This window comes from Chaetura pelagica, unplaced genomic scaffold (assembly GCF_000747805.2).
Source record: "Chaetura pelagica isolate M959 unplaced genomic scaffold, ChaPel_1.0 scaffold46, whole genome shotgun sequence".
Classification (NCBI taxonomy): domain Eukaryota; kingdom Metazoa; phylum Chordata; class Aves; order Apodiformes; family Apodidae; genus Chaetura; species Chaetura pelagica.
The window spans coordinates 2,317,077-2,335,418 of record NW_009954102.1 but is presented as its reverse complement, the minus strand read 5'-3'; the positions used below and the strand labels follow the sequence as shown (position 1 = coordinate 2,335,418).

Below are 18,342 nucleotides of genomic sequence, written 5' to 3'. Positions count from 1 at the left end.
AGGAACTGTTTAAAGGTGTTGCAAGCAGATGTTAATGTCAGTAAATTACAGAAGATGTAAGCTTGATACTCATAGCAAGGCTTGAGCTTTCTGCTTGGATCAGATAAGACCATGCAAACTCCTTTGCCCTATGTAGCTCATACAACCTCTCTCTTGGACACTGTTGCTCCATTACCCCTTGGCAGTCTCTGATCTACTGATTTAGAGTGTCAGAAATAAGTACAAAGGGCATAAAAGAGGAAATTATTAGAGAGTGAGTGTTGGGACAATTTACCAGAGAAAAATTAGTATAAACATTATGGAAACAAACAACAAGTAGTTTAAAAACCCAGGTGTGGTTTTCTACAGAGACATCAAGGCTTAACATGTTTTTTTGGAAGAGATACTTGAGAATGCTGGTGGAGAGTTTAACTCATGAACAAAGTAAAAAATACTATTTTTGAGAGGTGTTTATTTTTGGCAGAAGCAGAAAAATTATTTAATTAAAAGAAATCCTTGCTTAGATTTTTGATTGAAAGAAAGATGGTGTTCATACAGTAGCTGAAAACCTAAATTCTGCCATTCTCCTGCAATTAATAAGCCACCAGTCAGGTTAAAGGGACAGTTGCTGTTGCCTGCTACCACAATTACATGAATTGTTCAGGAGGTGAAAGAGCTATAAAAAATCATTATCTTCCATTTCCTGGAGAGTCAGGATATACCAGCTCTTAGGTGATTCAAGTTTTGGCAACCCTGTATTTTTTTGTTATTTTCTCAATCTAAAGACTTTACTGTAAAGTTGCTACTTGATTTCCACACATGGTGTTCCAGTCATCCTTATTTCCCTGTGCAATCATCACACAGCTATTTAATCCTCAATTTAGATCTGAAAAAAATCAAGCAAACATCAGCAACAACAATGAAGCATTGGTGTCTAGGCCAATTTTAAATGCATCTTCCTGAGATCAACAGACCAGTCTGAGGTATTTGTGCTATCAAAGCCTTCCCCAGCAGGATCACAAGAAGGGCAAAACTAACTGAGCTCATCAGTTTTGTAGTATTTGTGATACTGCAGGGTGGAGGGATTGCCTTAGTTACAGTTCTCCCCACATGGTACCCCTCTTGGATGTTCAAGATGGAGGCTGCAAAGGCTAGAACAAGGGAGCTACTACCTTCTGGGAGCTGCTGAGGGGGTCTGGTGTGGTTCATTAGATCATCCTTTGCACGAACAGTGAGGTCAGACTTGAGTCACTGAGAAATCGCTGGTGTGTTATAGAATCACAGAATGATGCTAGTAAATAATCCCTGTACACTGGGTGCCCCACAGAGCAGAGGGTGAGACACTGTCTTGCTTGTCTACCCTGCTGGTAGGACATCCTGCCTGTTGCATTTTGTCTTGTAGATTTGCTCCTTCATGTAAAGCAGCAGCCAGTCATGTTTGTGCTTGGCTTTGTTTATGGTGCTAATGGGCAAATACCTCATTGCTCTCATGCTTATGCTCCTTTATATTCACTGTATTCATGGTCCCTCTGTTTTCTGTTGCTGACCATCACTAGATGGTGTGAAATGTGGATCATGTGGTGCACCTTCACAGCAAACCTTGTGTATTTTCCTAATTTTAAAAAATGTGGTAGTAATGACATTTACTTTTATTTCCATGCAGTATGTGCTGGTTCTCTGCAATTCCATTGGCACTCCCTTGGACCCAAAATATATTGACATTGGTAAGCAACTTGCAATAGTCTTATTCTGTTGTGTTTTCTTTGTAATGAGTTTCTTCTGCAAGTCTATTGTTCAGTGAAACAGTCACAGTGTGGTAACACCCCTTGCATCCAAATGTTGTGACCTCCTGTTCTGTGCATGGTTGTAACTGATCTTATATTGGCTTCTCACTTTTACTTGGAATCTCCTTAAATGTCATAAACATGTAACCAGGGTTTCCCATGGTGTAAACTATAATTTCTGTTGGAAATGAGCTATTAATTACTCCATTAACAAAACCACTGGCTTATAAAACCAGCCCTATTCCTTGTAAAAATTGAAACTTAAACTGATTATTCCAGTTAATACAAAATATTTACAGCATATATATATATTTCTTTAATAAAAATTACTTTTCTTTTTTTTTTTTTTTTTAAATGGATGTTCTTGGTGATATTGATATTTTCCTTCACAGTGCTGGGAACTCAACTCTTTTTTAAGAAAATACTCTTTTTTTTGAAGAGGGTCCTGCTTCTTGAAATACCTGCACTTGAAATAGTTTGATGTAGGGTTTCATTTAAAAATAACACATTGCTGCTTCCCAGATATCTTAAAAGATCAATTTATCACATTTCAGTGTTGATATTATCTCTTCCTTGCAATCTTCTTCACAGTTGTTTTATCTAAATAGTTTCAGATTATAAATTAAACAACAAATGAAGAAAATAGCCAGTGGATTCTAAGAGAAGTGCAAAAATACCCCCAAATCTTAAACAGACTTGAATTCCAGGCTCTCTCTACTGCTTGTTTACTGCAGGTGTGGTGCAGAACATGGCCAAGTAATTGCAAACCACTGTCTTCTGGGATTTCTACTAGAGCAGAAAAATTGATTTTTCCACTCAAACAGATGAGGGAAGTGCAGAAAAACTGACCAGTAAATCAGCTTTTTGATTAATTAGTTCCCTTCTGTTTGTTCTGGGTTTTGCTTTATTTTTTGTTCATTACCCAAATAGATGTAATTTGGATCCTGAACAGGCACCAAGAACCCCATTAACAGATGTCTTTTTGAAGCTTGATTCTTTGAGTAACTTTTCAGTTTTGTTGAAAGTCTAAATTATTTGTATAGCTATTGAAATGAAAGCTCCATCCTTATTTTTAGAACCTCCTAGCTGGAAGGATGGTAAGTCATGTGTGGCAGTAGACATCTAATGTGATCCTCCTGCATTAGAAAGGTGGGATACACTACAACACTGCTGTGCTCAGTGCTGTAGTAGTTTCTGAGCACCCTAAAATACTTAGAGGAAAAACATAATCTGGGCATGGTTGATACAGCAGAGGAGAATAGCCATATTGGAACAGGTTATGGATAAAACCAGATTGTTAATTATAAACATGAAAGAATTCCTCCCCATTACTAATTGAAAGGTGTCTACTTAATGCATCTCTATAGCTTTGGAACTTAGATGCTCTTCTGTAGAAATTAGGTTTAATTTTGAATCAAACCAAACCAAATCTTTTTCTTTGCCAAAAAGAGCTACTATGACAATAAACCTCACAAGCTTTTTTTGTTGTTGTAAATTGCCTCCTAGAGCCATGGGTTCATGGTTTGGTTTCATCCTCTCTGCAAAAACTAACTTCAATCTAAAGTAATCTCGTTAGAGAAGTTAGTTCCAAGACACAGTATTAATACTTGGTGTTAATATTAAATGATAAACAAACAGCCATCTGTCTGATGAAATAGATGGGAAGTTTTGGTAAGGTAGAAATTATGAGGAAAGTAAGGTGGAGAACTGTAAGACAAGGAGGTAACAACAATTCACAGAAGAACATAGGTAGGAAAAAAATCAACCAAAGAACTGAGAGATCATAAAGATTATTCTTTTCCTCAACCAGTGCTACTAAACAGTTTTATTATAAATTAACTAAGTTAGTAAGTGTCATTTCCTAACATTGTTCAGTTTTTCTGTGATAATCAGACATTAGGAGGAAATTCTTCAGTGTGAGGGTAGTGAGAGCCTGGCCCAGGTTGCCCAGAGAAGCTGTGGCTGCCCCATCCCTGGAAGTGTTGAAGGGCAGGTTGGATGGGGCTTGGAGCAACCTGGGCTGGTGGGAGGTGTCCCTGCCCATGCAGGGGGGTTGGAACTAGATGATCTTTAAGGTCCCTTCCAACCCAAACCATTCTATGATCCTATGAAATTCATGCCATACATAGTAGATCATAATTAAAATGAAGAATATCCTGCTGTGCTGAATGAGTTTAACTTCTTTGTCCTAGGGAATATGTGTGAAATGTTGTGCTATGTTTTAGTCTGGTACTTTCTGTTCATGTCAGTTGGATGCCCTGTCACCACCTTTCACAATTGGGGTGGCACATCAGAATCTTAAGGAATAAAGTACCCAGATAATTCAATACCAAGAATTTTGCAGTGGCCAGAGGGATAAAAATAATAAAAAAAGCAAAACCTGAGCACTTAAGATGTGGTGGGTGGTAGTGGTGTGGGTGGGATGTCTTCTGTGTGACCCCCTGTCCTGCTCTCCTCCTGATCAGATGTCTCTGCTGTATCTGCCTACTAGTCTCGTGGACTTGCCAGGTGGGACTGGGGCGCTGAGAGGACGGATTCGGGGATTTATAGGGAATAATTAATCTCATTGCTACGGTGGAGATCTAAAGTAAGTTCAGTGAGTCATTGCTGAAAGGGATCTTTTTGCTCTCCACTGGCTACAAAGAAGCCCAGGGCAACCAGCTCATCTCAGTCAGAAACGTCTAAAATTAGGTGAGACAAATCCCACTCAAATGGTCAAAATTAGCTTTGCACCTCTAACTCTGCATTTAAACTCTTTTCTTTGCATTTTCCAGTGTTCTGCTTATGTGAGCTTTCTAAATCCATCTGTGACAGTTTCATTTAATTATATCATAAACAAAGGTATCAGTTGCTTTATCATCCCTGCATTACTGCCCACCTCCTACAGCTATTTGTACACAGGGAAAGAATCTTCTCTAGTGACTGCAAACAGTTAAAGAGAGATGCTATTTAATTGACAAAGGCTGCTGTTCCAACTGTATTTGAATTGTGCTGAAGAGATTAAAGAATGTAGAAAAAGCTTCTCTTCCTTTAGCTTAGCTAAGCTTTCTGCAGTCTACTTCTGTTCCCTCCAGGGTCAGAGGATCAGTTTAGTGCATAGATTTACAATCATCATTCCCAGTGTGGGTTCATTGGTGAAACTGCTGGGCATTATAGCCTCAAACCTCACAGGCAGGCAAATATTTGAGGTTACAAATATTTGCATTTTTGAGTCTTGAAAAATTTCTGTAGTCTCAGTAGTTCAAACACAACAAGCAAGTCTTTCATTGCTGTTTAGTAAACACAAAGACTCAAGCTTTTTTTTAATGTACACATCTGTAAGACTCCCTTTAAAGTTAGCCCACCAAACTTGCAGAAAGGATTGAGGATGAAAGTGGAAAAGCAAACCCCTATGAATGCAACATTTTTGGAACACATCGTGCTGGTTTTATCATAGTTGCTTTCCTTTTGGGTAACTTTTGAAGATACAACTTTATAGAGCAAGTTGAAATATTTATAACATAAGGTCAGTTTGTGTGAGCTGTAGACTTGTACATAGTCAAGGTCTTATATACAGCACATCATGCTGTTGAGCACAGCTGGAGCTTCTTGGCAGTAGAAAGTAGAATTGTTCCAGTTTGACATGGTGCTGATCTTAAGCAGCTGGCTGTCCTTGCTGAGAGAAGACCTTGTAAAACCTTAAAGAGGACCTTTCTCTAAGTTCTTTTAAATTTCCAGTTGGTGCAGCATTCTAGCAAGATCACTGGCCTTTTGTCCTGTTTATAAATGAAAACAATCAGCTTTAAATCCATTATCAGGTGAGAGGAATCATTCATAGTTTAAGATATGAGCAGTACAAAAGTTAAATTACCTCTTACTGAAGGTAATTGGGGGGGTCTTACTGTCTTATGAAAAATATATTATCTGTCTGTGAAATTCTTTTTTGTTTCTCTTTGTTTCTACCAAAACAGTTTTTCAGTCTATTGTCTTTTAAGTAAAGTGATAAATTGTTTCATTGATTTCTGTGCAGAAAATAAGTTGCTTAGGTAGTTTTTGTTTTGAACTCAGATTTTTCTTTTGTTCTTGCTTCAGACTTCTAAGTGTCAAAATGCTTTAAAAACACCAAGGTTGTTACTTTATTTGATTTTCATAAAATCTTATGAAAAATACCTTCTCATACAGTTGGATGTTCTTCAGCAGAGCACTTGTTATCTGTGCTAACTACTCTTGACTGCCATAGAGTCTGAACTGTGTTTTTTGACTGGTTGTAATTACTGCAAATGGAATCATAGAATCCCAGGGTTGGAAGGGACCTCTGAAGATCATCAAGTTCAACCCCCCTGTCAGAGCAGGATCACCTAGAGCACATCACACAGGAATGTGTCCAGAAGGGTCTGGAAAGTCTCCAGAGAAGGAGACTCCACAACCTCTCTGGGCAGCCTGGCCCAGGGCTCCATCACCCTCACAGTAAAGTTTTTCCTCATGTTGAGGTGGAACTTCCTGTGTTGTCACTCGGTGCCATTTCCCCTCAGCCTATCAGAAGCATCACTGAAAAGAGACTGGCCCATTCTTGACACCCACCCTGCAGATATTTATAGATATTAACAAGATGCCCTCTCAGTCTTCTTTTCTCCAGACTAAACAGCCCCAGGTGTCTCAGCCTTTCCTTGTTTGACAGATGTTCCAGTCCTTTAATCTTCCTTGTTGCCTCTCTTGGACTCTTTCCAGTAAATCCCTGTCCTTCTTGAACTGGGGAGCTCAGAACTGGACACAGTACTCCAGGTGGGGCCTTACTAGGGCAAAGTAGAGGGGAGAAGAACCTCCCTTGACCTGCTGGACACATTGTTCTTAATGCATCCCAGGATCCTATTGACTCTATTGAACTGGCAGTATCTTTGTTCTTTACAAGACATTCCCCTTGTTGGAATGGCAATCATCTCTCTCTCTACTGAGAATAAAGATCTTACTCCTCCTTGAGACTTTGGTGCCCTGCAGGTTTGTTGGGCTTTCACCTGGCAGGAAATTGATAGAGGAGAGAAAAGATGCTCGGGGATGCTGAGTAGCTGATGAAGCATCTGGATAATGCATCTGAGAATATGTGCAAGGCACAATTTGTACCAATTGTCAATGCATAACATTTTATGAAGTTGCTTCAACAAAGTGCTATTCATCTCCAAATGACAAAGTAATTGTGACAATGTGCAACATTTGATTCACTCCCAGGAGACGTTGATCTTATGTTGTTGTGCTCTAAGCCAATAGTTCAAAAAGGGCTAAAAAAAAAGTGCTTATTCCTTTCTTCTGTTAAATGTTTATTTATGTCATTAGCTTTCTAATGCTTGTCTCTGCTAACGATGGCAGAAAAGGATTAATCAGTCATTATCTGGTGAAAGGCAATCACTTCAACTTTCTTTAGATATTGATGGATAGTTACACCTTAAAGCTCTTCCTCATGTTGCTCTTTATTTTATCCAAGAGCATTTTTCTTCCTGTTTTTCCTGTGCCTTGTTTTTAGGGTCCTTCAAAATAGCTAGTGTTTGCCAGCCCATAAATTAGTCTTCTCCCCATTGTCTAGCAGTATTGTGTTCCAGCCTAGTAGGGTACAAAAAGTATTGTACACAGTTTAGTCTGTTGTTGTTTGACAGGCTCCAAAGGCTTTCTGTCCAAGTCTTTTCATGAATAACTCTGAACTACAGAAGGTTAAATGTCTTGTTATGTAATATATATTTTTAATGGAAACACAACAGATGGTATCTGCTAAGGAAATGTCACTCAGGCTGGATTATATCATCTTCTTCCATGTCCTTAGGAGCAGTGACACAGTGAAGTGTTGAGTTATCTTTCACACATGTGTCTTCACGCCCAGTGAAGTGCATCCAACAGCCTGATCAGCCTCCAGCTGGATTAAAAGCAGAGTGCTGGAGTCATGCCCAGGTGTCTCACCTCCCTTCTGGACACCTTAACAAAGATGAGTGAACTACATGTGAAACAGTACTTGAATTGCTTAAAATTGGACATTTTGAAGTAAACTATAGCTGATTTTTTTAGTATTTCTTTGTATTCTGTCAACTGTGGTCATTTATGAGTTGTCCCATGTGCTGTTCAGTTGTCCCTGCTGCTGTCTGATTTTTTCTCCTGCATTTGAGCAAACACTTCTAGAGACATTTGAATCAAGCTCTAAAATTAAGTAGATGTTATTGATCAGACTAAGTTCATCCCAGTTTCTCAGGAGGAGCTTGTCACACACTTGTATGAAAGCAACAGTTTGGTTGTGTGTCTGTCTGTCACATTGCTTCCTTTCCATCAGATTTAGGTGGGATTACTTCTCTGGTGCTTCTGTCTCCTATTTCGTATACTAGAAAATGTCTCAGCTTTTTCATGCTGTGAAGAAATAAAATCATGCATTGGTTTTTTTTTCTCCATCTACTATTTTTTAAAGAAGATTAGACATGAGAGCAGGTGTTTTCTAGCTGTGTTGAAGTGAGATAGAGTGAGTGTGGATGGAATACAGACATGGCAGAAGGTTATTCCAGATTTCTGGAATTCTAAGAAGTAAAGTTTCTCTCCTTCAGGGAGGAGGTTTTATGAAGGAACACTGAAGAGAAATGAGGTGAGAAAAGAAGGGTCAGTGAAGACTTTAAGGGCAGATGTACCACATGTTGGCATGTTTTGATGGGATGGAGTGTTTAATCCTTTTCAGTATTTGATCACTGAAACGTAAGTCACCTGTTTAAATTTCTTCCATACCTATTTTCAAGGTCTGAAAATTAAGAATTGAGGTGTTAATACTGCAGCTAGATAGCTGCAAAATCAGTGGGAAGAGCTAGGCACTCTAAGAAGTCCACGTTTAGCATGGGAAGTTGCTGTGCAGTGGGAATGCTGAGCAGAGGAGGGTCCAAATCTCCTGTCTCCTTCTGGCTTACGGTGCTTTTCTGCTTCATAGTCAGAGCATGAATTCTCTGAAGGGCACTGATGCCCAGTGGGCAGCACTTGTTGCTAAAATGAAGTCCACTGTATAAGATAGGGATTCTAGATCTTCCTCAGCACTTTCCTAGCAAAAGAAAGGATAAATCCCTTCCTGCTCTGCCCCATCAACAGCCCAAACTTGGAGTGGCTGGGGCATCCTTGCCTGGTGTTGCAGCTATACTTTTATGCAGCCAAGAATGAAAGCATTTTAGGAGCAGAGTGTAGCCCCATGATGAGGTGAGAAGGGGGAGTAGAATAGAATGGAATAGTTTGGTTGGAAGGGACCTACAACCATCATCTAGTCCAATAGCCTGATAACTTCAAGGCTGACCAAAAGTTAAACCATGTTATTAAGGGCATTGTCCAAATGCCTCATAAACACTGGCAGCCTTGGGGCATCAGCCACCTCTCCAGGAAGCCTGTTCCAGTGTCTGATTACCCTCTCAATAAAGAAATATTTCCTAATGTCCAGCCTAGGCTTGGATTTTAGTTTCTTTTTCCACTGATTTTTCAGTTTGTATTTGATTAGTGTGTGTTTTCTTGTTTAATGACTGTCCAGTATAAAATGCTGAAGCAATTCTGGAAGAAATCTCATGTGTTCTACCTTGTTAAGCTATACAGGCAATTTTGTGAAAGCATCAGTCCCCACATACAGATACTGCTCTTCCAGATGAGTTATTGAATCCATCTGATCTTGAGGATTGTGACTTTGTGCTGTGTATCCCTTTCCCTGCAATTTTGCATTTGGCTTAAAATACCATCATAGTTTAGCCTAGTGTTGCAAAAATTGGAATACTCCATGCTGGCTGCTTCTTCCTGCCCTCTCCAACATTTGTGATTTTTCTCTTTAATCTAACTTTATTTATTTATTTATTTATTAAGGTCAGTTAGATGAGTGAACTGATTCAACTTATTCTGTGGCCAAGCTACTGCTAGAGCTGATAAACAAGAAGTGGCAGGGAAATGTGTTGGGCTTGGTGTGTGTGGGTTTTTGACAGCAATGACTAGTTTAAGTCTTAGACATGGTCAAAAAATGCCTAATTGGTTGTATGCCTCTGGATGAAGCATAGATGTGTTGCCATCTTGTTTCTGGATCACAGCAGAGCTAATGTGAGCATCTTTTTTCTCAGATTGGAGTCCTTTGATGAGTGCACCCATGAGTAAGTTTAGGCTCCATGGAAGGTGGGGTCAGATGGGGAGTCACCTGGTCAGGCTGAGAAATGCCCATGGCTTTAAGGTGTGGATTTGTTTAGCATTGTCTTGGAGTAAAGTGTTTAAAGTTTAGTACTAAAATGTCATTTTAGCAAGAGGAAACCCTATTCCCTCACAGGTCAGCAGATTCTCATATCTGATTTTTCAAGGATAAAAGCATTACTTCTTATGCCATGTAGAGCTGCAAGGTAGTAGAATAACAGAGCAAATACATAGAATTTATTAATTCTGTTAATGAAGCAGAGGAGACTGGATCCCTCAGTTGTCTGTGAATAATTACTGGAATGAATGTGTTATAAGGGTGTGAAATGCACTGAGCTGCATATAATGTAAACAACTGTACTGCTCACATGTTAAGCATTATCACTGAGCCTTCCTACCCAGTATTTACATTTATATGAAAAAGTATTCTGCAGCTGTTAGGTAGCTGATATAATCCTCTTGGTTTCAAAGAAAGAGAATCTGTTCAGCTCATCTTTCCCCAGCTGTCTCTTGTAGCCCTGCTGTTCTGTATGGCAGGCTTAGAGCTCCCTCCAGAGTTCTGTTCTGTGCTAAAAGACAGAAAAAAATTGAGATTCATGATAAAATAATCAGATTTTTGTTCTCACAGCATCTTACCTGTATGACTCATTATTTCAGTAACAGTCTGAGCTACAGAATTATTCTACTTTGCCTGTTTTGTCTGGTGTCATACTGGTTTACTTCTAGAATTTGAAGACACTGAGGGATGTATTTCATAGGTTTCTACATTTTTTATGCCTTTTTATTTACGTGGACTGGTTTTCAGAAAAATGAAAAAAAAAGGATTGCAAAAAGGGAAAAAAAAAGATGCACAATACAGTAAAGACAGTGTATGATAAAGAATAGTGTAGCAGTTTAAGTGCAGATACATTTTTTCCTTTGTCCACTGAACATTGACAGGAGGAATGAGGTACTCAGGTTATCCACATATTCTATGTAGGCTTAGGGCTAAACTGAATAAAATGCCCTGCCTTCCTATCTGGTGGTCTTTGGATGCAATAAAGTTTGCCTTTAATTTGCTGCCCTGCAATGCAGATAAAGAATGATTTGGCCCAGCTATTAATTAAGATACAAACAGTATTTCCAGGTCTTGTCTAAAGTTTGTTTACTCTTTTAAGTGGTGCTCATCAAGGAATCTCTTCTGTATGGTAAACTTTTGAGTCATCTTTGTTTTCTTTATCTTTGAATAATGACAAAGATGTCAGATAAGCAGGTATTACTGACCTTGTTAGAGATTTGAGATATTCCTGAACTCATCATGAACCTGAAAGTTTATCTCAATGTATTTGTCTTCTGCATCAGTGCACAGAAATTTTGCTGAAGGGGAGAAAAGGGAGAAAAGTGTTCATTTTAGAACCAGAACTTAGAAAGAGTTTATCTGTTCTCCTGAACAAGGCCTGACTGAAATTTCTTAGTGGTTAATGAAAACTGCTGCTGGGTTGTGTGTGATGTAGTTTTTGTTTTGTTGTTTTGGGTTTGTTTTTTTTCTTTTCTTTTAACCTCTGGAGTCATTGTTTCATCCATCTGGGAAAAAGTTTACCTGTTACCATTCTTCCCTCACTGATTTTGCCACCGTTTGGGTTCCACGACAGGGCCGTTGTTTGTCACCATGACCAAAACACACGTGATAGCAGCTTCCAAAGAAGCCTTTTACATCTGGCAGTATCGTGTGGCCAAGAAGCTCACAGCAATGGAGATTAATCAGGTAGCACGGACCAGAAAGGAAGGCAGGGAAAGGTTTGTCTTCAGACTTTGCTATTTTTTTTCCCTTTCCATTGGTATCATTCTCAAAGGTGATACGTGTCCACATGAAAAGGGACTATCAAACCCTGTCAGTATCCCCAGTGCCTAAAATATGACCTTCTGTCTTCTCAATTTTCTACTCACTTTCCAGGCCTGTAAGATTAAATACTAAAGAATACTCTTTAGAAATGTGTTTGTTATCCAAACCTCTGAGATGTTTTTGAATCGGTACCCTGTTCAGTGTCTCCATCAGATCACTGAGTGCTTCCCTTACAGAGCTCTGTGTCTTTTTTCCCCTCCCCTTTTTCTCTGTCATACGCTTAGGTTTTAGGCAACTCTGTTCCCTCTGATAACTTTAACTGCTTCTTGTATGATTGTTTTTGACATCTAATCCTGTATGGACTTTTATCTCCTCAGACTAAACAAGTCAAAATCAACATCATTTTGCCTCCAAACTGTTTCCTTCCCAGGTGCTCATTAGTGGCATTATCTGTAACCTTCACAAGCTTGCAACTTTGCTATGATTTTCTTTTGTGTTATGCTTTCCTCCATAGAGATGCTTTATCATCTTCCTATAAAGCTACCATCTCCTTTCACCATATATCCCTAATAATGAGTAATTATTTGCACATTCTGTAATAACTTAGGTTGTTCTAGTACCTGCAGTCTTTGGACAAGACTGTAAATCTGATAAAAATACAGGAAAAGCAGATAGTTGTAATTCAGCATGAACTGTGAGTTTAGCATTCTAAAATATTTCCTGCTTGGTAAGGCAAAAGAAAAGTTATGATGAAGTATTGAACACAGGATACTTAAGTTTTGAGGACATGAAATTGAAGCTCTTTGTAAGTATGGAGAGAGCCTGAGGCAATGTGGAAGTGCCTGTTTGAAAAGAGACAATTGAGGTGGTTGATGGTTTGCAGGAACTTCTTGTTGCAGAATGAAAGATGATATGGGAATAGACTGTCAGGGGTGTGATAGTGAAAGCAAGTACCATACCTTTACATCAGCCCAAAGCAGGGTTATCCAAGGGGATACTGTTGGAACATAAGATCAAGCATAGCCTTTGTTCTCTTTTCTAATTGCAATGGTTTCTTCTCCAAGGACTGAAGATACCTATATGCTATAAAAAAATGTTCTTCTAACTTTGCTTTTCTGTAGGATTTATCATATTGATGATAACCCTTCAGGATCTGCAGATGGACACTTGGATTACAGCAAAGCTCTTGAAGTGAGTGGTGTTTTCAGCTAGTTTATTGTGGTGTCACTGGTAGCTTGAAAGAGAAGTAGTTAGCATGGCTGTAGGAGCCAGCAGGAGTAGGGATGTGATTCTCCCCTGTGCCCAGCACTGGGGAGGCCTCAGCTCCAGTCCTGGGGCAGCTCTGGGCCCCTCACTGCCAGAAGGGTCTGGAGGTGCTGGGGCAGGTCCAGAGGAGACAGTGAGGCTGGGGAAGGGACTGGAGGGAAAGTCTTGACAGGGATGGGCTGGGGGAGCTGGGGTTGTTCAGCCTGGAGAAGAGGAGACTCAGGGGGGACCTTCTCACTCTCTCCAACCACCTGAAGGGAGGGTGTAGCCAGGTGGGGTTGGGCTCTTTTTCCAGGCAACCAGTGACAGGACAAGAGGGCCTGGCCTGAAGCTGCTCCAGGGGAGGTTTAGTTTGGATATCAGGAAGCACTTCCTCATGGAAAAGGGTGATCAGACATTGGGATGGGCTGTCCAGGGAAGTGGTGGAGGCACCATTCCTGGAAGTGTTCAAGGAAAGGCTGGATATGGCACTTAGTGCCCTGGTCTGGAGATGTGGGGGTGTTGGTCACAGGCTGGGCTTGGTGATCTTAAAGGTCTTTTCCAGCCTCAATAACTCTGGGATTCTGTGTGATTCTATCCTTTCAGGGAACAAGAGATCCAATTTGTGCAATAACAGCATCGGATAAGGTACTTCTTGTGGTAAGTTACATGATTAAAATAACTTCTAATTGCCTCTTCTAATTGTGCCTGAAGGCAGGAGATTCTTCTGCCATGTGTTTGTAAGCAGTCATATTTTGTAGGCATTTCTGAAGTTAGAGTTTATACAGATAAAATCTCTTTCTGGACATTTTCAAAGATAACATTAACAGGTTCTTCTGTTAACTTGGACTCTTTCTTCAGGAAGGCTAATTTACTCAGTGCTTACAATTTAAGTAGAGACTAGTTGCTTGAAATAGTATTGATATGTAGGGTTTGATAAAGTCCAGGTCAGGACTTAATTCTGTAATCTGAGTTCTGGGAAATCTCTTCTAGGCTGTATATAAATGCAGAAAGATTTACTAAGTTTTTCTGCTTACTTATTAATGGTATAATGCATGATGATAGATGATACCACATGTATGTAGTATCTCATATCCATATCAATATGTTTATAGATCAGACATATGTATAAGGTTTTATACCAAACAGCTGGTGCATTGTTTTTTCTAATCTGAAAAGAGTGATCTCATATGATGAACATACAGGTGGGCTTCAAAATAAACTAAGCAAGCAGAACAAAGGCAGAAAAAGAACATGTTTCTTCATTGTATCCATCTTCTCAAGGAAGATCTTAATGTTTACTCCAGTGTTTTTTATTTTTTGTTTATATCCTTTGACTGGATTTTACAAAAGCAGTGGGTCACAGGAAAAAACATGAATGAAAAAAGTGTGACTAATTAATCAGTGAATTGGATCAAAAGGAAAGGAATGAGAGATAATGCCTCTGAGCCTGGATAACTGTGCTGAAGCAGAATGCATATTACAGTGGTTAGATTTTGTAACGCTTCTGACCAAACCTGCTTTTCAGTTTATAGGGTAGTACAGATGTAAAATGTCCAAGATGAAAGATGATCTTAGGAGGTGCTCTGGTGGGAGAGGGGGAAAGGAATGAAGTCTGAACTACCTTAAAGTTTAATATTTCACTCATTTCCAGTGTAAGGGTTAAACAGTAGGTAAAATAAGCTGGATATGTTGTTTGGTCTACAGGAACACCATGAGGAGGTTGTGGCAGTGATCATTTCAGGCCAGGGATGTCAAATTCATTTTAGACTGCTGGCCTGGTAGTGTCTTGACACAGGGCATGGTGTGTCATTTGGCAAAAGAAAGAGAAGCCACAGTGGTACTTGGATTTGTTTACTGTTAGTCAAGCCTTTAAATAACCAGTATACTTTAGAGCATTTACTTTTAAAGCTAGCTCAAGTCTTGAAGTAACTGGTGAGACTTGTCAGTGTGCAGGGAGCAGTACCTGAATGCAGCTGGACTAGTTCAGACCTGAGCTGGTCCTCTCACATGGCCCTGTTTGGGTGTGTTTACCAGCATGGAACAGGGATCTTTCCACTCATCTTTCTGGTTATGTGGATGTCTGGTAATGTTAACATTTGGTAATGTTAATGTCTGAAGGTTCATTGGGGAACTTTCAGGCTCCTCAAAATGTTCTGTGGGCTGCATATGGACTATGGCTTTTCATTTTAACATACGTCATCTAAGCAGACCTGTAAATTGCAGCATCCTAAAAGCATCTTGCTCAAGTAGCAGAATTTGGAACTTTGAGGGTTATGACATCTCCCCTTCTCCACTTCAGCTCTGTCACTTACCTAAAAACCACTTCTTGTCTAGGAAGGCATATGAACAAAACCTTTCTAAAGAGCTGATTGATGGAAAAATTATTTCAATAAGCAAGCATTGCTTTTCTCTAGGGCAGAGAATCTGGCACTATCCAGAGGTACAGTCTTCCCAGCGTTGGGATAGTACAGAGGTACTCACTGAACTGCCGTGCACATCAGCTGTCTTTGAACTGCAACTCCAGGTAAGTTCTAAGTAAGCTTCTAATCCAGGTATGTGATTTTATAACAAAACACTACAAGTATAGGAGTTCTATGATTCTGTGTACTAATTTGACTAATATAAACTATGTATTAATTGCAGTCGTTATTAATGGTTGCTCAAGCATTTGTTTATTACTAATTACTTCTATTTGGTCAGTCATCAGAGATTGCTCTGAGAGAATGTGTTAGTAATGCTCTCTTATGTTTTCAACATAAGAAGAGTTTTGGCCAGGGGCAGAACCTGCAATTTACTCAACTTGAAGTCTGAAGTACTGAGGATCTTCAAAATGCTGTATGAAAAATGGGCATATTTCAGAACTTTATGAACTGTATGAGCAGATGAAAAACTGCTTTCCAGAGAATCACCATCAAATCATAGAATGGTTTGGGTTGGATGGGACCTTAAAGATCATCTAGTTCCAACCCCCCTGCATGGGCAGGGACACCTCCCACCAGCCCAGGTTGCTCCGAGCCCCATCCAACCTGCTCTTGAACACATCCAGAGATGGGGCAGCCACAGCTTCCCTGGGCAACCTGGGACAGTGTCTCACCAGCCTCACAGCAGAGAATTTCTTCCTAATGTTTGACCTAAATCGCCCCTCTTGCAGTTTTAATCCATTTCCCCTTGTCCTCTCACTACAAGCTCTTGTAAAAAGTCCCATATCTCTGGTCTCTGCTGTGCAGATAAATGAAAATCACTGAATCAATGGAATTACCCTGCTATTAGATTAGAGGGGAAATTTGGCTTGACTGTGCCGGTTTAGGGACTGTTTCAGATTTACAACCTTGAATGGTATTATTTAGCTGTCTTATTTTTCTCCCTTTGTTTCTCTGCAGTCGTGTTGCTATCATAGACCTTTCAGGTATTTTGACTGTCTTTGACTTGGATGCACGGGCAGTGGACAGTACAGGACAGCAAGTCATGGGAGAGCAGCTGAAACTGGAACGCAAAGATGTCTGGGATATGAAATGGGCCAAAGATAACCCAGATTTGTTTGCAGTGATGGAGAAAACAAGAATGTATGTTTTCAGAAACTTGGATCCGGAGGTAAATATTAACGAACAGAAACTACTCGTTTTGCAAATTCACTAGTAAGTTAATAGCTCTATGTGGAGTAGTATTATTCTTGTGGTTACTGTTCAATTAGGTGAGTGTTTACAGAAATAAGCAAGCTTCTGGAAATCTCAAAATGTTGTCAGCTCTAATGTGAGAGTGTTGTTTAGGAACAAATAAGTAAAATTAACTCTCAGTCCTGGAAAGAGAAAAATGCTGTCATTTTTCTTAAAGGTATGAGATGTTTTCCAGAGCATATTTTTTGTATGCTTTGGACAATATAAACACAATTTATTGCAGATATTTGTAAAACACCATTCAGTTTAACCTAATACTGGTGTTCCTTTATCACTTTTTCATAATTTAGTTATAGAAAATATTAATACTTTAAATTATGTCTCTGTATATGGAATTACCAATAATGTTAATGATTTTAGTATTTGTTTCCTGTTGGAAATGCAGTTAAATCCTAGTTTGGAGAAGAATAAAGTCTCTTTATGTATACTTACTAGACAGAGTACAAGTTAATTCCTTTGTAATTTATTTAACTTGAAGGAGCCTATACAAACTTCTGGATATATTTGCCACTTTGAAGATTTAGAAATCAAATCTGTTCTTCTGGATGAAATATTAAAGGTAAGTATAATTAATTTTACTTTGTAGGAAAAGCTGGTGTCTGTCTTGATGATTTGAACAGTAGATATCCATGTTGGCTGAAAATAAAGGTGACATGGAATAAAAATATGGTTTTTTATCCATTCTTTTAGAATCCTGAACATCCTAACAAAGATTACATCATCAATTTTGAGATTCGGTCATTACGAGACAGTCGAGCATTGATTGAAAAAGTTGGCATTGAAGAATCTTCCCAGTTCATAGAAAACAATCCACATCCTAGACTTTGGTAAAATCTCCTTACAAGCCAACTGTGTTGAAACTTCTTTTGTATTCCTTTCCTGTAATTTATGTTCCTTTGTGTTTTTTTCCTGTTTAGATCCAATATTAAAGGACAAAGCTTCAAATCAGTATACACTTGAAATAGAATAATTTAAGGAAAAAAAAAGGTCACAGTACTTTCCTGCAATCAGAAGGGCTGCTATTCTGAGCAGGTCTCCTCCTAGGGCTGAAGCACCTCCCAAGAGTATCCCAGCATTGAGGAAATGCTCACAGAGAGTCTTGCACTCCCCTGCTAGCCTGGCTCCCCTACCTCTTTTGCAACTGGTGTGTTTGGGGAGTTTCAAGCTGTGTGGCTTTATGGTTTCTCAGAAGGCAAGAAAGTGAGGGTTTTGTTCCCAGGCATTTGGGAATTCATGTTTCATTCATGCTGAGCCAGTGTTCAAGACTACTCAGCAGCCACCTTAAAAAAAGGATTTGGGGTTAGTGCTTCCACAGGATCCTACCCTTATTTTTGCAAAAAATTCTAGCACTCATTCAAGCATCTGATGGACTTAGGTTGGTCTGAAGGTAGAAATTCTCTTATTTGTAGAATTAACAGTCAGTACCAGTATGAAGTTTCCCAAGCTGCCCTGCTCTCCCAGACTGCTGTCCTAACTGGACAAGGAACATCCAGATGGATTTGAAGGATAGCTTACTCTTCATGGCCTTCAGACTGAGGCTGCCAAACCTCGAAGTTATTATGTATGCAGAGGTAGAAATCGCTAAATGCAACTGCATTGAGACCTGGTGCACATTTCACATAGGACAACTGTAATACTCAAACACTGCCCATTCCTTCCAAGGCAGTGCCCCCTTTAGCAGCTGAAAAAAAAAGAA

General features: G+C 39.4%; 1 protein-coding gene across 2 annotated transcripts in view; it reads left to right on the top strand.

Moving 5' to 3' along the window:
* Positions 1 to 18,342, top strand: part of WDR35 (WD repeat domain 35) — a 44,044-nt gene that overhangs the window by 12,517 nt on the left and 13,185 nt on the right. For both annotated transcript variants that reach the window (XM_010002374.1, XM_010002373.1), the window contains 8 exons: positions 1,643 to 1,703; positions 11,534 to 11,678; positions 12,846 to 12,915; positions 13,576 to 13,629; positions 15,387 to 15,496; positions 16,353 to 16,563; positions 17,125 to 17,205; positions 17,337 to 17,473. In XM_010002374.1, coding sequence (XP_010000676.1) covers positions 1,643 to 1,703; positions 11,534 to 11,678; positions 12,846 to 12,915; positions 13,576 to 13,629; positions 15,387 to 15,496; positions 16,353 to 16,563; positions 17,125 to 17,205; positions 17,337 to 17,473 — 869 coding nt within the window. The remainder of the gene's footprint in view (positions 1 to 1,642; positions 1,704 to 11,533; positions 11,679 to 12,845; positions 12,916 to 13,575; positions 13,630 to 15,386; positions 15,497 to 16,352; positions 16,564 to 17,124; positions 17,206 to 17,336; positions 17,474 to 18,342) is intronic.